This window comes from Podarcis filfolensis, assembly GCF_964270895.1.
Source record: "Podarcis filfolensis genome assembly, chromosome: 9".
Lineage (NCBI taxonomy): Eukaryota > Metazoa > Chordata > Lepidosauria > Squamata > Lacertidae > Podarcis > Podarcis filfolensis.
Window position 1 is genome coordinate 76,827,024 of NC_139610.1, and position 20,629 is coordinate 76,847,652.

At 52.6% G+C, this 20,629-nt stretch overlaps 1 protein-coding gene and 1 long non-coding RNA gene across 5 annotated transcripts in view; one reads left to right on the top strand and one right to left on the bottom strand.

Moving 5' to 3' along the window:
* LOC310742534 overlaps positions 1 to 13,450 on the top strand; it is a 353,556-nt gene extending 340,106 nt beyond the window's left edge. The window contains exon 4 of the long non-coding RNA XR_014538520.1: positions 11,956 to 13,450. This is a non-coding gene — a long non-coding RNA (uncharacterized lncRNA). The remainder of the gene's footprint in view (positions 1 to 11,955) is intronic.
* Positions 1 to 20,629, bottom strand: part of SFXN5 (sideroflexin 5) — an 88,928-nt gene that overhangs the window by 17,168 nt on the left and 51,131 nt on the right. For 3 of the 4 annotated variants that reach the window (XR_014538449.1, XM_083571763.1, XM_083571762.1), the window contains 2 exons: positions 18,440 to 18,525; positions 10,221 to 10,338 (listed from right to left, as the gene is read on the bottom strand). Coding sequence is in view for 3 of the 4 variants with exons in the window: in XM_083571763.1 (XP_083427889.1) it covers positions 10,221 to 10,338; positions 18,440 to 18,525 (204 nt within the window). In the remaining variant the exon portion in view is untranslated. The remainder of the gene's footprint in view (positions 1 to 10,220; positions 10,339 to 18,439; positions 18,526 to 20,629) is intronic. The other variant, XM_083571764.1, reaches the window with a different exon arrangement.

The window sequence follows — 20,629 nt, forward strand, 5'->3', positions numbered from 1 at the left end:
GAGATGACTGCCCAGACCAGCTGAGGTGATATTGCCCCTGCCCTTGGGACGTCACTCTGCACATGGGCAGAGGCACAGCCCGCAACAGCAGTGGGAGAGAGCAAGTATCTGAGATGGATCCCAGAGAAGAAAGACAATGACTAGGTCTTTTTTCACTCAGCGGGGCAGGGAGCTGCAAGGCAGGTGGTGGCATAACCCCCCCCCCCAGCCTGAGCACCTCTCCACCGCCCACCCCCTGCTCCAAAGTGCCTCCCTCCTGAGAGCAGCTTTCAAGCCTCTACAAGGTTGTTTGTTTTTTGTAGAACTCTTAATGGCTTAGAGGCACTAGGAAGTGAAGGCTCTGTTAAAGAGGAATGTTTTGATGCCCACCAGCACCCCACACACCTGGGGGGCGGTAGGGGCTGGTTAGCAGGGGCTTGCAACGCAGATAGTTTACATACTTGAAGCAAGGAGCTGAGAGAACAGGAGGAGGAGGAAACCGGATCCTGCTTGGATCCGGCTGCTGAACCCTCCTGAGCCACACAAGAGGGTTTCCCCTCCCCTCCCCTGACCCCTTTGGCCTCCAGTTCCCCACCGGACGAGCCTCTCTCTGCTTCAGAAGGGACGCCAACCCTGGGACCAGGCTCAGCGCTTGGGGTGGGGGCTCGGCCTGGACTGAGCCTCTTGCAGAACCTGCTTGCCTTGTTTCAAAGGCCCATCTCAAGGAGGCACCGGGAGAAAAAGAGAGAGAGGGAAGTCTTCCCTTGAAGAGTCTAGAGGCCATTGCAGGGTCTCCAGGGCTGGGAAAGGGGCTCTCGTTCCTCCCTCACCCCCTTCACTCCCGACTCCACAGATGGAAGGTTCCTTTGGCAACCCAGGGGGCTACAACGGTTGCCCTGTCCCAGAGCTTCGCAGGTGGTGGCTGGCCTCTGTGGCCCATGCCCCACACCAGTCTCTGTGGTTCAGGAGGGGCTGGTGCTACTGGCCAGGGCTCCTCAGGATGGCTGCAGGCAGGTGTAGGATGGACTGCAATGAGAATGCGATTCCTACATTGCAGGGGATTACCCTAGATGACCTTTGGGGGTCCCTTCCAACCCTACAATCTTACGAGATGTGGCCACAAGGCTGGCAGAATGCACCAGTCTGAGGAGAGTCCCTGGGGAGACTGGGGGTGTGTGTGTTGGTTGGTTGGGTTGGCTCAGCTCACCGCTAACGTGCAGAGTCCTTAAGATTACAACTCCATGGCACATTTCAGGATGCATAAAGCAAAGGCAAAGGGGAGGTGCCCAAGGAGAGAGGCAGGTCATGCAAGAAGAGACTGCTGCTGGATGAGGCCCATGGCCCACCTAGTCCAGCATCCTGTTCTCACAGAGGCCAAGAAGATGCCTGTTGTGGGAAACCCATAAGCAGGATCTGAGCACAAGAAACCTCATGGCAAGTCACAATCTGAAATACAACATTAAAAACAGTTTTAACTTAATATGAAAAACAAGAATAGAGTGGGTCCATATATGTATATTCTTCTTGTTCTTCTGGGCATCCAGCTGTCTCAAGAGGCAATGGAGTGTGCCTCTGGGGGTGAAGGCAAACCACTGCGTCAGCAGCACCAAAGTGACCTCCTCGGGGCACAAGCCTGGGCAATGTGTCTGGAGGTCCTGGGCTGCCCAGACGACAAAACCCCCCTCTTGGCCTGGCTGATGGGGTCCAAAGGAAAGCAGAGCAAGACGTTGGGCACCAGGTTGTCTGCAGGAGCTGCCGAAAGGAGACGTACAAGGCACCATCCAACCACCTTAGGGACTCCACTCTGGATTTGTGGAGCATTTACTCCTGAGCCTGTTGTCTTTGTCCATGGAGTTTTCTTGGCAGGGATACTGGAGTGGCTTGCCGGTTCCTGCTCCAGGTGGATCACGTTTGGTCAAAACTCTCCACTATGACCTGCACGGCATAGCTCATAGCTTCTCTGAGTTATTCAAGCCCCTTCGCCACGGCAAGGCATTGATCCATGGACTGCAAGAAGATCAAACCTCTCCATTCTGAAGGAAATCAGCCCTGAGTGCTCACTGGAAGGACAGATCCTGAAGCTGAGGCTCCAAGACTTTGGCCACCTCCTGAGAAGAGAAGACTCCCTGGAAAAGACCCTGATGCTGGGAAAGATGGAGGTTATAAGGAGAAGGGGACGACAGAGGATGAGATGGTTGGACAGTGTTCTTGAAGCTACCAGCATGAGTTTGACCAAACTGCGGGAGGCAGTGGAAGACAGGAGTGCCTGGCGTGCTCTGGTCCAGGAGTCACGAAGAGTCAGACACGACTAAACAACAACAATTACTCCTGAGCCTTTTATTTTCCCAAAGATGTCCCTCAAGTAGAGTTTTAGGGTCTGAGACAGAGGGAGCGTGGATGTTTCTCAAGTGTCCAAGACCAGGGCAAAAGCTACTTCAGGAGCCCACCTGCTCCAGGAAGAGGGAGCAAGGGAGGGAGACAGTTCCTGCTCCAGCAGACTTCCCTGCCCTCCGGTGGTCTTTGCAGCAAAGGTATCTTCCGGACGCCAGGCGAAGGGGTGGTGGGAGCCGAGGGGAGCGTCAAGGCAAAGCCAAGGGGAAGGAGAGAGGAAATCCGGAGTCCCCAGCTGGACCCATGAGCTTTGCCTGTGATAGAGACAGGACTGGCGCGCCAACAGGGTGAGGGGCAAGAAGACTGGGCAGGGGGACTGGCAAGGGAGGGAGGGAGCAGGGTCTTGATTTTGCTAGCTGCTGTTTCCGACTGTGATGTGAGAGATTCGGAGATGCTTGCTGGCTTCCCAAAGGCATTTGGGTGAGGACAGGATGCTGGCTGGACTTGATGGGCCACTGGCCTGATCCAGCTGAAGCCTCTTCTGATGCGGTTCACTCCTCCCATCAGTCCCAGCCAGCAAGTCTGTGTGCTGCTGACGCTGGCAGGAGTTGCAGCCCAAAGCCTTTGGAGGGCGCCCAGTTGGAGAAGGAGGCTGGCACAAAACGCGGGCTGAGAAACCGCCTGGCCCAACAAGCAGCCAAAGCCCCCCACGCCCCTTACTGGATGCTCCTAAGTCAGATGGCACAAGGCAGGAGAAGGCAATGAGGATGCCCTCCTCCCCAGGAGCGTAGCATGGGTTGCCGGTGCCTGGGGCCACACACAAGGGGTGGACGGGGGAAACAAAAGGAGGGAAACAAATGGGAAGACACATGCACATTCAACTGCCTAATGGCATCTGCATCACCCAAGAGGTTGCAGCCACAGAGATAAGAAAAGAAGAGCCTTTAAGTTTTCTGGTTTGCATGGAGAAGCCATTATCCATGAAGCTCAGTGACGGAAGGGCGTAGCTGTATTGAGGCTGCACTGGGTGTTGAAATTTTGCACCCCTAACAATTTTGTGCCCCGGTGTCCCCCGTCCCCTGCTATGCCACTGCTCCCCCCCCCCTCCGAGAAATGAGCCTGGTGCTGGAATGCGCTTCTTAGCTGGCCCAAGCTGGGCTTGTGTGGTTCTGCTGGACTTTGCTGACAAGGCTGGGAGTCTCGCAGCATTGTTCTTTTATTGTTCTCCTGTTCTCTGGCAGAGGCATCCCAGCAGGCGGCAGGAGAGGGGGAGAGAGGAGAGGGCAGCGCCTCTCCATCAGCTCTGAGGAAATTCTTGGCGGCTCATCTCCCATTCTTTCCCTTCCAGCTGGTCCCTGCAAGAATGCTGTAACTCAGAACCGGGGCCTGGAGTTTGCTCTCTTCCTCCTCTCTCTTGGGCGTGCTTCCTTTTGTGCCGTGCCTTTTAGCCTGTCAGCTTGAGAGTGGGGGCTTCGTGCTATTTCTACGCTATTTTCAACGGAACAGCACGATTTAAAAATGCTTTGAATCAAAGGATGCCGTGTGTTGGGAGCATCACTTTTCCTTTTTCATGGGACTGTGTGACTCTCAGCCTGAGCAGGGCAAACTTCAGTTCCTTGGTTTTAGATGCGCCTTCAGCCACAGAATAGTAAGAACCGGAAGGGGCTGCCCATGGTCATCTAGTCCAACCCCCTGAAACGCAGGAATCACAGCCAGAGAATCCTTGACAGGCGGCCAGCCAACCTCTGCTAAGAAACTTCCAATGGGCTGCCCATTCCACTGTTGAACAGCTCTTGCCATCCTGAAGTTCTTCCTGATGTTGATTCGGAATCTCCTTCCTCGCACTTTGAATCCCCTGGAGTCCTCAGCTGCCTGCCCCCTTCCCTTTTCGAGGAACTGTGTAGCTCTTCTTCCTCCACCCTCCTCCCCAGCACAAATTCCCCTCTTATTGATGACTTTTGTCAGATGAATTCACAAACCATTGTTTCGTTGTATTTGTTTTTCCTTAGATTAAGTGGTTTGCCACTCTGGGAGCTGTTGTAGCGAAGGTCAGTTTATAAAGAAAGGTCACTAATTTTCTTTCTTCGCAAAGGGCACCGGCTACAGCGCAGCCTCGAGGACCATCGGAAACAACTCCAGACTTCTCAAGCGCAGAGCACAAGGCCAATGAACCCCAGGGCAGGCAGAGCGTGGCTCTTGAGGAGCCATGGCAGAGGCTGAGGCTTTCGAGAGCAAGACGTCTTCGCTTTCCAAAGTGTTTCTGGACCTCATGGCCCCAGGGGCAAGACTGGAAATGTGGTGGCAAAATATTAAAAAGAACAAAGATGTATCTATACACACACAAATGCATGAGAAACAGCCAAAGGCCATCGTGTCCTCTTGAAATGTCCAAGAATTTTTCAGGGGAGTTTATCAAGTCTTTTCCCCCACCTAACATTGCTAAATGACAGTCAGAGTAAGAACTCTGCAGAATAAAATGCCTGGACTCTAGCTGGGCTTGTGGAATTGTGGTTTGAAAGAATTCAACTACTGGCAACAGAAAGAAGCACGGGAGTTAGAGAACCCAGTTTTTGACACTGAGCTTGACAGACTTTGATTTGGCATCTGGCCACATGAACTCTCATATTTTAAAACATGGCTTTTGTGCCGATCACACTTCTGCCTCCTATGTGCCCCTTGGTATGCCAAACTACTCATTCAGACCCCTCGGCCCCACTGTGCGGCCAGTATCACATGGGTCAAATGAGAAAAGCCTTGGCAACGCTGCGGCTCCTGTCCACACGCTCTGCCACACTTGAAAGACTCCATTGCCTGGTCCCTTATGAAGAGAGTTTGCCCATGGGGAGAAGGCAAACTGCCTGAAGATTCACCCCACAACTTACTGGTTTGTCCAATCTACAAGGACTTAAGAGCAGCCTTGCTCAAAGAGTTAAATTCCCCAGCTGGGAGACTGAGTGGGTCTCTAACTTTTCATCAGGGGAGAGGTTCCCCCAAGACTTCTGGAAGAGTGGCTTGCTTTGCCTTCAGAGAGGGAATTTTAAGAAGGAAGGCTTGTGGGGTGAAAAGTTAATCTGACAGAATGCTTGGTTTTTATAATTATTTTAACTGCATAATGCATTTTATTCTGTTCTATGTATTTAGTTTTTCATAGCTTCGGCTACACAAAAAAATTTGTTGTTGTTGTTTAGTTATTTAGTGGTGTCCGACTCTGTGTGACCCCCTGGACCAGAGCACGCCAGGCACTCCTGTCTTCCACTGCCTCCCGCAGTTTGGTCAAACTCATGTTCATAGCTTCGAGAACACTGTCCCACCATCTTGTCCTTTGTCGTCACCTTCTCCTTGTGCCCTCCATCTTTCCCAGCATCAGGGTCTTTTCCAGGGAGTCTTCTCTTCTCATGAGGTGGCCAAAGTCTTGGAGCCTCAGCTTCACGATCTGTCCTTCCAGTGAGCACTCAGGGCTTATTTCCTTCGGAATGGAGAGGTTTGATCTTCTTGCAGTCCATGGGACTCTCAAGAGTCTCCTCCAGCACCAGAATTCAAAAGCATCAATTCTTTGGTGATCAGCCTTCTTTATGGTCCAGCTCTCACTTCCATACTTCACTACTGGGAAAACCATAGCTTTAACTATACAGACCTTTGTCTGCAAGGTGATGTCTCTACTTTTTAAGATGCTGTCTAGGTTTGTCATAGTATAGAATTGTAGAATTGGAAGGGACCCCAAGGGTCATCTAGTCCAACCCCCTGTAATGCAGGCATCTTTTGCCCAGCATGGATTTCGAATCCATGACCCTGAGATTAAGAGTCTCATGCTCTGATTGAGCTACCCACCTACCGGTGGATAGATGCCCTTTGTGGATAAATAACCTTTGTGGTCTATAGTCTATAGACCATTGCCTCCCCCCCAGTGCAGTACTGCTCACAATGACCAGCAGCAGTGGCTCTCCAGGGTTTCCAGGAGGAAATCTCATTGGGGATGGAACCAGGGACCTTCTGAATGCAAAGCCGATTCTCCACCACAGAGCTACAGTCCTCATCCACACACCCACGCGCAAGGATTCACCCTGGTCACTGCTCTCCTGCACAATGGAGGTGAACTGAAGCTGCACAAGAGCGCCACCACCAGCAGAAGAGAGGCAGTGCAGTTCAGCGATGGGAGTGTTGGACTAGGACTGGGGAAAGGCAGTTCCAATCCCGGCTCAGCCATGAAGCTCACTGGGTGGCCTTGAGCCGGCCCGTCTGTCTCTCAACACCATCTCCCTTGCAGGGTTGTTGCAAGAAGAAAACAGGGAGAGGGGGAAGACCCAGGCACACCACCCCGAGGTCCTTGAGAAAATGCCTGCTCTGCTCTTGTGCAGCTCCAGTTCATTTAAGCAAGGCCTGAGCCACAGATCCACGCCTGGCCTTGCATTCACAGCCAAAGTCAGAAGTGGCTGCTGGATCCGGCCAATGGCCCATCTATGAAATAGTTTTTATTTAATTTTACAAGTGTGGAATTATAACATTACCAAATACATATCCATACTTAGAGATTTCTCCGAATCCCTAGACTTCCCACCTTCCCCTCCATCCATGGGTCCTAATGCCAACTTTTTCAACTGCATACTATTTCATAATCCAAGTCTCTCCATTTAATGTTTAATAGGTTATTGTATTTTAGTGTTCTGTTGGAAGCCGCCCAGTGTGGCTGGGGAAACCCAGCCAGATGGGCAGGGTATTTATTATTATTATTATTATTATTATTATTATTTAGACATCGCAAGTGTTATTGCAATCCTTCTAATGCTTTCATGTTTTTGGCCCATGGCCCATGTAGTCTGGCCTCACCGTGGCCAGCCAATGCCCCCATGGGAAACCAGCAAGCGAGATCCCAGCCCAAGAAGCATCTCCCCTCCTGGCAATTCCAGCAACCAGCTTGCAGAAGCATCGCTGCCTCCAGACATAGCTAGTAGACATCCATAGCCCTCTCCTCCTCCATCAATGGGTCTCATCTGCCTTTAAAGCCATCCATTGGTGGCCGCCACTGCCTCCTGCAGGAAAGAGTTCCATAGTTTAACCAATGCCCCCTCCCCCCGGCTTCCTCTCCCACGGGGGCCATCTCTGCCACCCCCCCCCCCCAGACAGCGGCAGCTCCCAGAGGATCCTTGTCCCCCTGCCTGATTGGGAGATCTTTCTCGGGGACCATGGCAGTGACCTCCGTGCGGCTCTTTTTATCGAGTCCCTTCCCCCCTCCTTCCATTAAAAAGCAGCCTTTTAACTGTGGACACATTTCAGCCTCACCAGATCCGCTAATTATTGACAGTTGGTGAAGAGGAGATGTCACTTGCTCCTCCTGTTAAACTGCATCTAATTAGTAATTGCTGGTTCACTGTCATCCTCTCTCCCTGCCGCTGCGGCTGCTGCCACTGCTGCAATCCCACCCCCACTGCCGCAAATTATTAGCTCATTAACCTTTTGCTTTTCCAATGGCGCCCTGCCAGCAAGATGGCGGCTCCAACAGATTGGGGAAGAGGGAGCTATTCCCCCCTCCCTCCCTCCCCCCTCCTGGCCTGGAGATCCAGAAGGAAGCCTGTGCAGGGAACAGAATTTCAGCTGGGAGCAAACCCCCATCCGCAGAGACAGCTTGTCTCCCATCCAAACCAGGGGGAGGAGGAGGAGGAGAGAGGCTCTCAGCCTTTCCAGAGCCTCACGCCATCCCTCAAGGCCTCCCTCTTCAGGCCAGAGCCTGACACGAGCCTGGCAGTCAAGGTGAGAGGGCTCTTTCAGCTGGGGCTCAGGACTCTGCTCCAGAATGGGCAGCCTCCAAGCCTTGGCCTCCAAAGGCAGGGTTCCTAGCTGTACGTGAAACTCCTTTCGCAGCCGCCAGCTTGGATGGCTTGCAAATACGACTGGGGAGCTGCATGGAGGACAAGGCGATGACCACTAGCCACGATGGCTCTGCTCCACAGCTGGAGGCAGCAACGCTTACGAATCTCAGCTGCTGGAAACTGCAAGAAGGGAGAGTCCTGCTCAGGTCTTGCTTGATGGTTTCCCCTTGGGGCATCTGGTTAGCCACACCTGGTACCTGCACCTGCCAGGTGGTTCTTCTGAACAACTTCTCTCCCATCTGCCCCACACACTCTGGGCTCACCGTCTCAACTCCCCCTTTCCATTTTTTAGAATTATTATCATCACCACCATTTATGTTTGATTAAATCTGCATTCCGCCCATCCACCCAAAGGTCCCCAGGGTGACCTAAAGCAACAGACGAGAGCTATTCAGCGCAAGAACCCTAAAACCAACCATGTAAATCAAATACAGCATATTGTTGTTCCGGTAGGGTCACAGACACACCAAGCCTTGACTTTGAAGGAGCCATCACCAAAAAGACCTTCAAGTCTGCCTGCAGCCTCCTAGGTGGCCTTGCCAACCAGCATGGACCCCTTTCATGGAACATTCATCTCTCAAGATGGTCCTCACTGCTGCAGCAGCACTGAAGCCAGTGCAACTGGGCCCCCCAGGCAGGACAGTGGAGGGGGGCTGCAATGGACCACCAGGTAGGCAAAGTGACCAGAAATGACCCCATTCACACTACCAGAGAAGCAACCCAGGAAGGACTTGCAAAGAGAGGTGGGAGAGAGCAGCCCTGACCCCCTCCTGCAGAGATCTTGGTGGGGATGGGGGAAGAGTTGGGGTTGGAGGACACACGCCCTGTGGGGAGCAACATGGGGCCTGATTCCTTCCCCACTGCCTTTCTGGATACTTTCTTCTTTCCAGCACGCCCAACACCCAGCCTCAGCTTGTGCCTGCTGTGCATTGGGGGCTGGGTCCCCCGGTGGTGAGGGAGGGCCTGTGCCACACTTCAGGGACAGGCAAGGAGACACCCTCTGCCGTGTTTTTCTGCAAGGCTCCCTCCCACAGCCTCTCCCACATTCAGTCTGCGCCTCACAAACAGAGGAAATCATCAACATCATCCCCAGCATTCCCACATCACTTACTGGGTATTCCGAGTGTTTCGCGCACGTCCTTTCGGTAACCCTCTAAAACCCAACGATCAACTAACATGATGCTCCTGGTTAAAAGAGGGCAGGGGGTCTCCCCAAATAATGGTGTTTAGGAGAAGCATGTATCAAAGCTGCCATTGGGGTGGCAGGCACCCCTTCTGTGCCTCCCTTGTTTTGATCACCTATAAGCAAAGTTTGAGTCTGGGATGGGACCCACGAGGCACCCACATCACACAGGTGCAGAGAGGCAGTGGAACCATGGCAGGAGAGGAAGAGAGAGCGAGAGTTGCCTGCCACACCTTAGGCACCCAACAGTCCAAGGCCACCAACCTTCTCAGGCCCGTGGGCACATTTGGATTTTGGGGTGGGAGCCATTGGTGACCCCTGCTCTGGTCAATTCTCTCCCCCTTGCCCCAGATCACCCCTACACACAGAGGGAGAGATACAGAAGGAGAGAAAGTGCATGCGCGCGCACACACACACACACACACACACACACCCCAAGTTGAATTTTCCAAAAGATCAGGGAAAATGTCAGATCCCAACAGTATTAATCTGAACTTTGAAAAGCACAAAGAGCTGAAAGGGGAAGAGGGAAAGGAGTGTCCTCCTTCAGTGCTTTGTGTTTGTCAAGGGAGGAAAAAGGTGGCAGCCATCAGCAACTTATGGCCAAGGGGGCAGGGAATGGGGCACTCAGAAGTTTCCTGGGCGCCGGGGAAAACCTCAAGGGCCCATTGCTGTCGTGCTGTCAACCCCTGAAACAGACCCTTGGCAGAGGGCAATGGATCCAGGACACAAAATAATCAGAAAGCACAGGGTCCCCCTGAGCACATGCAGAGTGTCTCCACAGAGCACAGGTCCTTCCACCCCAGCCTGCTCCCTTCCGCCCATCCGCCCGTCACGAGGAGGGAGGCGGTTGTGACACTGACCTCAGACATCTGCGGGAAGAGGCTGATGGCCAGGGGCAGCGCCAGACCGAAGGCAGCAAGGCACACAAGGCTCTGCACGGGGAGGGCCATCCGGGGCCGCGACCGCAGGAGAGCCGTTCTGCAAGAAGGAGGGCTGTTGTCGTGAGACCAGCAAGCGCAGCAGAGAGATCCCTCCTCGCCCCCCCCCCAACCACCGCCACCTCAGACTCAGCAACACCTGCCTGCAAAGTGGGATCGACGCAGCTGCACAGAATCTCAGGTATACATTGCAAGGGCTTGTTGGTGCGAAGAGAGGCATGGACTGAACATGAGGGTGCCGGGAGAGCCATGCGGCTGCAGGTGAATGGGGCCAAAGGTGGGGTGCGGAGGGCATCTCGTCCAACACCCTGTTCTCAAGGTGGCAGCCAGATGACCCCCAGCCAAGTGGGGTTCAGAGGCACCTACCTCCTCCAGCAGTGGAAGGAGAGGGTTGCCCTCGTGGCTGGAGGCCTCTGTCAGGCTTTCTTCCCACTGTGTGTCTCCCGAGACTCTGCGCACCTTGCTCCCCGCAATTCCTCCTCCCCAGCTCCCTGGGCCACTGAAGGGCATGTCAGCTGGCCCCACGGCCATGCGGAGCTGGAGTCAGATGCAGGTCAGCAAGAAAGAAAGCAGATCTCCGCTGTCAGTGAAGTTAACTCTTGATTCAAGAAACCAAACAGGCAACTCAGCCTAGTGGTCTCAGCATGCTTCCCAGCAGGTCTTGTCCCTAGGGAGCAGTTACCAGGACTGAAGGTCCCTGCCTTCCACCCTCTATAAGGCTCCTCCTCTCCTGGATGTTTCCCAAGCAGTCTCAAACTGTGCCTGCGCACCTCTGGTCTCTGTTCTGCTCTTCTCATTACCCTGTGAGTTCTTGGAGACCAGAGGAGATGGGAGCTGTCGGAGAGGGAGACCCCTTGGATTCTACAGCAGTCTCTGGACCCTGCTCCTCTGCTTCAGCCTTGGCGTCTGAACCGCTCCCTGTCACGGGCTCTTCCTTCTCACTAAACCCTGTTGCCCCTTCAGCATCCGGCACCTCCTCCCTATCTTCTCCCCCTGACCTCTCCTCTGTTTCCCACCAACAGTCCCCTGGCTCTGAGCCGTCTTCCTCCGGGAGTTCCCATGGGGGTTCCCCGGCTGGTGTGCCTTCCACCACTCCTCTTTGCCCAGCCAGTCTGTGACAGCATGTGGGGCTGGGCAGGCAGAGCGTGGCACCTGCTGAAGAGATCCCCGTGACAGCGTCTCTGCTTTGCAGCCCAACCTGCCATCTCCTGGTGGCTAGCTAAACCCAACTTGCATCCACAGTTTGCCTGTGCTTTGAAAAGAGAATCAATGTGGCTGTGTGAATGGCACCAAGCGGACTGGAGTTAACCCCTCTGTTCCTGTTGCACATCTAGAATTTGCCCATCTCCTTGCCCTCCCTGTTCGTTAAGTTAGCTAAGGTGCACCCCTCCCCCAAATTTATAGACCACTTCTTCTCCAGGGAGCTCAAAATTACGTACATAGTTCTCCTCCTCCCCATTTAACCCCCACAACAACCTTGAAGCTGACAAAGCCCCAGCTGTTGGTCTTGCCGGTGCCCTTGCCATGGATGACCTTGGCCTTCAAAGTTTTGTGAGGGTTATATGAGGAGGAGGAGGCTGGTCAGACTGACAGACAGCGACTGGTCCAAGGTTGTGCTTCATGGCCGAGGGAGGGTTTGAACCCTGGTCTCTTCCAGGTCCTAGTCTGACACTCTAGCCACTAGGTCATACAGGCTCTCTGACAGTGTCCCCCCGAGCAACGTCAAGCATTCCCAAGCAGCACCAGCTCCCCAAGCAGCACCACAGCAGCTGCGCATCTGGGCCTCCACAATGCGCCAGAGCTGGTGCTTAAAGAACCTAAGAGTTAGCAGGATCAGGCCAGCAGCCCCTCTAGGCCAGCATCCTCTTCCCACAGTGGCTGTGGGAAATCTGCAGCCAGGATTTGAACACAAGAGCCCTCTCCCCGCCAGCGGTTTCCAGCAACTGATAATCAGACGCATGGCTGCCTCCGACTGTGGAAGCAGAGCACGGCCACTGTGGCTAGTAGCCATCGATGGCCCTCTCCTCCATGAATTTGTCTAATCCTCTTCTGAAGCCACCACTGCTTCCTGAGGCAGGGAGTTCCATAATTCATGTGCTGTGCAAAGCAGGACTTCCTTGGGCTCAAAGCCTGAAGAAGCACTTTCCATGCGCTCAAGGCATGCTCTGGTGCTGAGAAACTGGCCCGTGCCACCTCGCTGGGAGCCATGGCAGCGCCCACTCTTCGCTCAGCCCCCTCCTGCTCCCCCTCCGGAGGCTGCACCCTTCTAATTACGGCCCTGCTGGGCTCCTCATAATCACCGCCAGGGAACGAAACCAATTTAGAGTGTTCGCTGGCTGCGGCTCCCAGGTGCGACTTCCGCCATGGGTGTTTTTAAACTCAGACCAGTTCAAATTACAATGGCTATAGCCTCCTAATTAAGAGGAGTTGTGGCCTGATTTAAAGAAAAAGCCTTAATTAACACATGAAGTGCAATGTCTTAATTGGGAACTCAGATCCTACCATTTGTAAAGTTCAGCCTAAATGACTCACAATTAACCGCCAGGGCCGCCCGCTCCCGGCCTTCAGATCTCGGCTCTCCTGACGGCAGCAAGCCCCAAACGGCCGCCCCAGAGGGGAAGCGGGGCAAGGCTGCGTCCTTCGGGGGAACAGCCTCCCCACACTTGTTGCCTCTGGGATGCGGCCGCTGCCTTGTTAGCAGAGGCACCCCCAGTGAATTTGATGCTTTAAGAGTTAGGAAAAGTCCGGCAGCATGGATGCAGAGCACAGATCTGGGGGCCACCACTTCTCATTGCAGGAGAAGTTGCAGAATTGCACAGGCAGCAACATTCAGGATGGCAAATGGAGCAGGTCAGCCTCCTTTGAGACTCTGCCTGGATCTGGTAGCCGAGGAGGAGGAGGAGGAGGAGGAGGAGGAGACCCCAGTGTGGCCACCTTGCCCCCAAGGTTTGTCCCACATCTCTGTTTCCCCTTTTTGCTTTTTTTGAGCCTGTGGGCATATCTGACGCTTTGAAAAAGTGTTGTGAGCACTGCCACAAATACGGCTGCCATGGGGAAGCGGCAAGGCACAACGTGACAAGAAGTCAGAAGTCAGATCCAGTTAAAAACAACAACTGGTCCTCTTGAATGTGCACGGTTTTTATATGGGATCCCCAAAGACTACCACTAAAGTTAAAGTTACAGATAGGTAGCCGTGTTGGTCTGCCATAGTCAAAACAAAAAAATTTTTTTTCCTTCCAGTAGCACCTTAAAGACCAACTAAGTTCTTGGTATGAGCTTTCGTGTGCATGCACACTTCTTCAGATACACCCTGTATCTGAAGAAGTGTGCATGCACACGAAAGCTCATACCAAGAACTAACTTAGTTGGTCTTTAAGGTGCTACTGGAAGGAAAAAAAAATTTTTTGTTTTGACTAAAGTTAAAGTTTTCATAATATTGTAGTGCAATATTAATTTAAGAAATGTGGAAGAAGTAAGTAAAACGGAGGATTATCAGACAAGCTGAGGGAAGTCAAAAAGGAGAAATTGGTGATAAATAAGATGTTTGGACTGTATAATTTTGTATTGGAAAATCAATAAAAATATTTATTAAAAAAATAAAGTTTTCATTGGTCATTGGGTCAGTAAAATAACAGATTCTGAGTTTGGCACACACATAGCTCACCCGATGGCACAACCACATGGATCCAGCACAGATCCTTAAAGATTCCCTGATTGTGACAATAGATTCCCCTGAAAACTGTAATCAAATCACAGGCCACCTCTGTGTTCACAGAGGCACACTGTGATTTGTTGTTTTGTTGGCATGTCACTTAAAAACCACAAAGATCCACGAGGATCTTTGGAGCAGTGACAGTGCTGGCAAACCTGTGACTTTGACCATGCATAAAACAGGCACCAGTGTGGAGCTTCTACTCGGTGGTGGTTCCTGGGTGGGGGAATCATGCAGATTCAAGAGGGAGTATTCACGGGGGAGAGGGATGCTCTGCTCTGCCATCACCGCGAGAGGCAACAATGCTTCCGAGTACCTGGGAAAGGATCCTGCCTGTGGGTTTCCCATAGGGACATCTGGCTGGCCCCGTGAGAAGAGGATGCTGGACTGGATGGGCCACTGGCCTGATCCAGAAGGCTATCCTTATATTCTTAGTTTTCATAAACTCCATCAATGGGTAGAACAAAGAGATGCAATGTCTGGTTGTAAGAACAAAGCAGCAGTGTAAATAATGCTCTCCTTTTTTTTGTAAATTCACATGGTTATGGTCATATGTCCACCATTGTTTGCGAAATATATGATGTGGGCAACTGGATTTAAATCTCCCCTTTTCCTTGGCTGATTTTAACTGCCTCAGATTAACTCAATCTACCCATCCAGAAACTCTGTGCTGGTGCCTGCGCTGTGCTGGGCACCTGTTTTCTTGCAAGTGCTCCCAGCAGCTAGTGATTCCCCCTCAGATCCTCAGCACCGCTGCCTCGAAGGCTTGCTCCTGCCAGGCTTTGGCCCTTGCTGCAGGTCCTGACAAGACCTAAGACTGCTGTGGGTGGCAAGCGAGTCTAAAATCGGAAGGCCTCCTAGTCTCTGCTTCCTCTACGATGACACACATACAAAAAGTTATGCAGACAGTACACCTGCTCCGCAGACACAGCGCGTCGCAGATCTTGCAAATACACCTTCATTCAACTTTCAGCACGTCGCCAATTGTGGTTCGCATTTTGCATAATGTGGCAGCTGGCTGCCGGCGTTTTCAGGGGGCTCTGCAAAGTCTTCCATATGGAAGTTGCTCTCGGAACTCCGAAGGAGTTATCGGGTTTCGTGCTCCAGAATGGCGCTTGCCTCCGAGAAGGTGTGAGATGCTAAACTAAATATGACAGGAGCTAACCGAAGGCTCCCAAACTGACAGATTCGGGGCGGGGCGGGAAAGTGTCATGTTTATATTAAACAGAGCTGCCACCGATGCCTCGATTCCGAGGCGGGGAGAAGCTGGCAAAGGGGCAGGGTGGGTGAGAGGGCACAGGGCACCAGGTGGACCTTCCCCACAGACCGCTGGCTGGAGAGCCGGCAAAGACCCGTGTGGACAGAAGCAGTTGCTGCAGGGCTGGAATCACAGAATTATTGAGGTGGAAGAGACCCAAGGAGCCATCTAGCTAAAACCGACTGCAGTGCAGGAATCACAGGCTGCCAGCAAGGAGCACAGGAAGTCATCCAGAACACAGAAATGGCACAGGGGTCTAAACCCTGTGGCATCAGGAAGACGTTGGGGTACGCACACATACCCCAAACCGCACAGGACTCCTTGGGATTAAATTCCTGGGAGGGGGGCAAGAGAGCTTTTGAGCCCACATTCCCTTCGGGACAACCTTGGGGAGGGGGCCATGCCAGTGGTGGGCGAGACGAGAGGCAAAAGTGGGAGGAGCAATGAATTAGGCTTCACCTGCGAAGAATCGGGTAAGCTTCTGTCCTCCGTCCTGAGGCCCAAGCAGTGTTCAGGGACACATTCCAGCCAGGCAGAAACACTTGGGGGGTGGCATGGGGAAGGATGTGGCCAGGGGAGAGTGCTGAGGGCCCGGCAGAGGGGACGGCAGTCTGGTTTTGGCCTGAGGTTCCCCACCAGAAACTCCTCTTGAGATGGAGGACGGCAGCTAGTGAATAAGCACAGACTTCTTCAAGATGGAAATGCTTCATCTTATTCTTCATTTACTTGAAGTGGAACAGATTCCCTTGGAAGGAAGCAGGCTCTCCTTCCTTGGAGGTTTTTAAAGGGTGGTTGGGTGGCCAGGGATTCTTCAGCTGTGATCCCTGCCTTGCCGGGGGATGGACTGGATGACCCTTGGGTCCCTCTCAACTCTCCTATTCTTTGATCTTGGAACCATTCACAGGGAGATCCATGAGGCCGATTTCCCTGTTCTGGACCTGGACTCCCCACACGGGAAGTGGTGGCTTCCTCGAATAGGAGCCTCCTGATTTCTACGCAAGCGTCAACGGACGGGGCTTGCGGGGAAGGCTGTGGCCTTGCAGCTTGAGCATCTCCAGGCTGGGCTCGAAATAGACGTTGCCTGGCTGGGCTGGGAGCTTCCCTGGAGTGTCCGAGCCGCAGGAGAGAAGCCCGCCAGTGGGAACAACATGCAGCAGCCTGGAGAACAAGGAACAGCGTCTCCGGGAGCTGAAATGCGCAGCGGGAGGGAAAGAGGAGAAGGGACGCCAAGAAGCCTGGGAGAGACGGAGGAGGCCATGGGCACCTCCAGATGGAGAGAGGTAAAGGGAGGGGGCCTGGAAGGAGGGAGGGGCTGCTGGGTCCAAGCAGAGACCACCCCCACCTTCACCACTGCAAGGATTGTCATGATCTGCGCTGATCTCAAATCCAGGAAGATCACAGAGCCCCCAACTGCTGAGAAATGGGAGCTGCTCCTGTTGCTGGAAACCCCAGGAGGCGAGAGTTGCAACTGGTCAGCCACTGGGAGAACAGGATCCTGGACTAGACGGGCCACTGGCCTGGTCCAGCAGACCCACTTGCAGCAGCTGTGCCTCACAGCAGATTCTCCAAAGTTGTTTGTAAGAGTCTGGTTGATTTTACTTGCATTTTCTTAGGAATGTTTTCCATTATTTATATAACCCACTTTGGGGTTGTTGTTTTTTGCAGGGGGTGGGCTCCCCCTGCAATTAGGCGTAAATTTTGTTAAATAACCAATAAAGCAAAACGTGCTTCTTTTTCAGGGCAAATCCTAGGACGCCGGGTCTCAGCCCCTGGGCGCGTGAAGAGTGCCTCTGGGCATTGTCAAGAGCGCACTTCTCTCTCACTCCAGTTTAACCACATCTGGAACGTGGGGCGGGCACTTCCAACTTATCCATTAGGTGTGGTTTCTGCACTGGCTGACTCCTTCCCTCAGAAGCCATCTCCTGGCTCTTTGCCCATTTCAGATTTCAATCAGTCAGCTAATTAAGGAGGTTTAATTAATACTTGCTTCAAAATGATGGAACTATTTGTAATGATAATTTACTTTCAAAATGCGTCACCTTCCGCGCTGCCTGTCAAGGAATAGCGCAAGGGGATCTTGGGCCTTCCATGGCTGGCTGGCACAGGCTTGCCAGAGCAAGACGTGGCTGGGCAAAGGAGAGCCCAGAAAGACCCTGGGGAAAGAAGGGCTGGGGCTGGGGGAGATGGAGTCCCCAGTTTCTGGAGGGCAGCAGGCTGGGAAAGGCCGCTGCAGGACCTAAAAGCTGCCGTGGTTCTGGGTTCACCCCCCTTCCCAGCCATTCCCTCCTTGGGAGGCCCTGATCCAAGCGCTCGCTCAGCCTCAACAGCAGGCGGCAGGGAGCTTTGATGTCCCTCGGAAGGTGGCAGAGTCTCCATCCTTGGAGGTTCTCAAGAGGTTGGGTGGCCGTCTGTTGGGGCTGTCAAACTGTGATTCCTGCACTGCACGGCGGGTTGGACTAGATGATCCTGAGGGGTCCCTTCCACTTCTACAATTCAGTGATCAAAATACTGAAAAGCAAGAACAAAATGGGCTGCTCTGTGGCAGTCTCTGGAAAGGGCTCTGTGGGGCAGCGGCTGCCACCATCCCAGGGGCAAAACAAAAAAATTTTTTTTCCTTCCAGTAGCACCTTAAAGACCAACTAAGTTAGTTCTTGGTATGAGCTTTCGTGTGCATGCACACTTCTTCAGATACACTGAAACAGAAGTTGCCAGATCCTTCTATATCGTGAGAAGGTGGGGAGGGGTATTACTCAGAAGGGTGGTGGGAATGGGTGATTGGCAGATAGCTGTGATGAGCCTGTTGATGACTCTTAACGACTGCAATAGGTCTTACAGGAAAAAGCAAGGGGTGAGAAGGTGAAAAATGGCTTTGTCATGTATAATGAGATAAGAATCCAATGTCTTTGTTCAGACCAGGCCTCTCCATGGTTTTAAGTTTGGTAATGAGTTGCAATTCAGCAGCTTCTCTTTCCAGTCTATTTCTGAAATTCCACCCCAGGGGGTTGGACTAGATGTCCTTTGGGGGTCCCTTCACATGGTTCTAGAGTGCCCTTTGCTCCTAGGGGCAATGCCACCCCTCCTCTGATCCCAGCCATGCAGGGGAGGGCGGTTCCTTCCCTCCTTCCTTTCTGAGCATCGCCCCTCGCTCCACCCCAGACGGCCGCCACTTACTTTTCCAGGAGAGACATGACGATGGGAGGTAGAACCAGTATAGGCATTGGCAAGACCACTCTGGTCAGGGCGGTCTCTAGCAGTGCCTGGGGGGGGGAGAAAGGGGGCCAGAAGAAAGAGAAACAGTCACTTCGAGCGCAGACTGTAGTAGAATAATAATAATAAAATAATAAAATTTTATTTACATCCCGCCCTCCCCAGCCAAAGCCAGGCTCAGAGCGGCTAAGAACAGTAAAATAATACAGCATAATAATACAGAAACTCATCGCACACAATTCTGCATGCAATTCTACGGAACTTCCCAAAGACAAAACAGAAGAACAAGACATTTATATTCCACCCAGTGTCTGTTTCTTTAAATATAGTCTTTACATCATACATACAATACTAAAATCATGTTTTTTGGCTTTGGGCAAGAGACACGCTGCCCTGGCGTGTGCTAACGGGGCAGTTTGACTTCACCCCAGGAGGCGAACTCCATTGTCTCTCGAGATAGACAGATGTCAACAGCAATATTGTGTGGCACCTGTAACAGAGCCAGTTCTGCCTACCAAACAAGATGCCACCAGTGTGGGCACTTGAGCACTGAACATGCTCAGGCTGCAACCCAAACTCTGTAGAGCCTTTGCCCCAAAGCTTCTCAAGCTGCTACCCTTTGTGGGGGCTTGGCGTGTGTTTTATTGCTGCCGATGGCCACCCTCCGCTCTGGTGGCAGTTCAGTCCTGGTCTCACGCTACAGAAACAGAAGGCTGGGTGAGAGAGGGGGACAGAGCATCCTATCCCGCTTCCCCCCGGGTCCACAGCAGGATCCCCCTCCCGCCCCCTCCTCGCCAAAGGTCAAGAAAGGCAGGGCTGAGCAAAAGTGAAACCCACCATGGTGCCTGGCGAGCAGATGGCTTCAGGCAGCACCAGCGAGCGAGCAGTAAGCTCAGCATCACACGCAGCAAAGCCCAGCGCTTATAAAAATAAAAAGCAGCCTTGGGAGGCTGCAGTTTGGGGCAAAGGAGCAGCGGGAGGCCTGCGTGGCAGTCACGTGACTTCCTCAAACATGGCTAATTGAAAGAGATTGCGTGGATTCTCCTCGGACAGGTGTCAGTCCTCTTCTCAGGCAAAAAGTGCAGGAAGAGGATTATTTCGGGCTCGGACCCTCCACCCAACACAATGGCAAATATATAATAATAATAATAATAATAATAATAATAATAATAATAATAATAATTTATATGCCACCCATCTGACTGATTATTCAGATGAGTGGCATATAAATACAGTGGTACCTCTGGATGCGAACGGGATCCATTCCGGAGCCCCGTTTGCATCCTGAACCGAACATAAGACACAACTGCACGTCTGTGCATGCGTGGGTTGCATTTCACTGCTTCCGCGCATGCACGTGACATCATTTTGAGCATCTGCGCATGTGCGAGTGGCGAAACAAGGAAGTAACGCACTCCGTCACTTCCGGGTCGCTGTGGAGCGCAACCCGAAAATATTTAAGCTGAAGCGTATTCATCCTGAGGTATGACTGTATATTATTATTATTATTATTATTATTATTATTATTATTATTATTATTGCCCTTGGCAAAGTCAGTCCAAAGCGCCTGTGCTTCACGTGGGTTTTCTCAGGCACAAGCTGAGGATGCAGAAGCGCCAAGGAAAAGAAGAACGGGAAAGTCCCAGCGCAGTTGTGCGCAGATGGCGGAGTTCAGGAGGCTCCTAAGGAAACCAGCCAGGTGTTGGAGGCAGCCTGGAAACAGCTGGCGCATCTTTCCAGAGGCAGTTGCTAATGAATTCCAGGAAGGCGGGGGTTAAAAAGTCCTGCAGTTTCCTCCCACTCACTTTTTTAAAAATTAAATAATTAAAAAGAAAGCTGTGTGTTTTCTCTGCCTGCCTGGAGCTGCACTTGAGGTTCTCCTGTTCTTCCTGGGCAACTACAGAGGGGAGCAAAAGGGGCATCTGGAAGCACTGAGAGCGGCTGCTCTGCCTCTCCGGAGGCCCCAAAACGAGTTCCCTCTTCCTAAGTGCAGAGACAAGAGCGCTTTGCTCCTCCGTCGCTGCTCTGGCTGCACAGGCCCACCAGAGGGGGCTGCGGGGGCAACTGCGCAAGACTCAGAAAAGACTCTCTTCTTTCTGTCTGGCTAGAATGCGTGGGGCGGGGGAGGAATGCAAAGGGAAAGCTCTTGCAGGC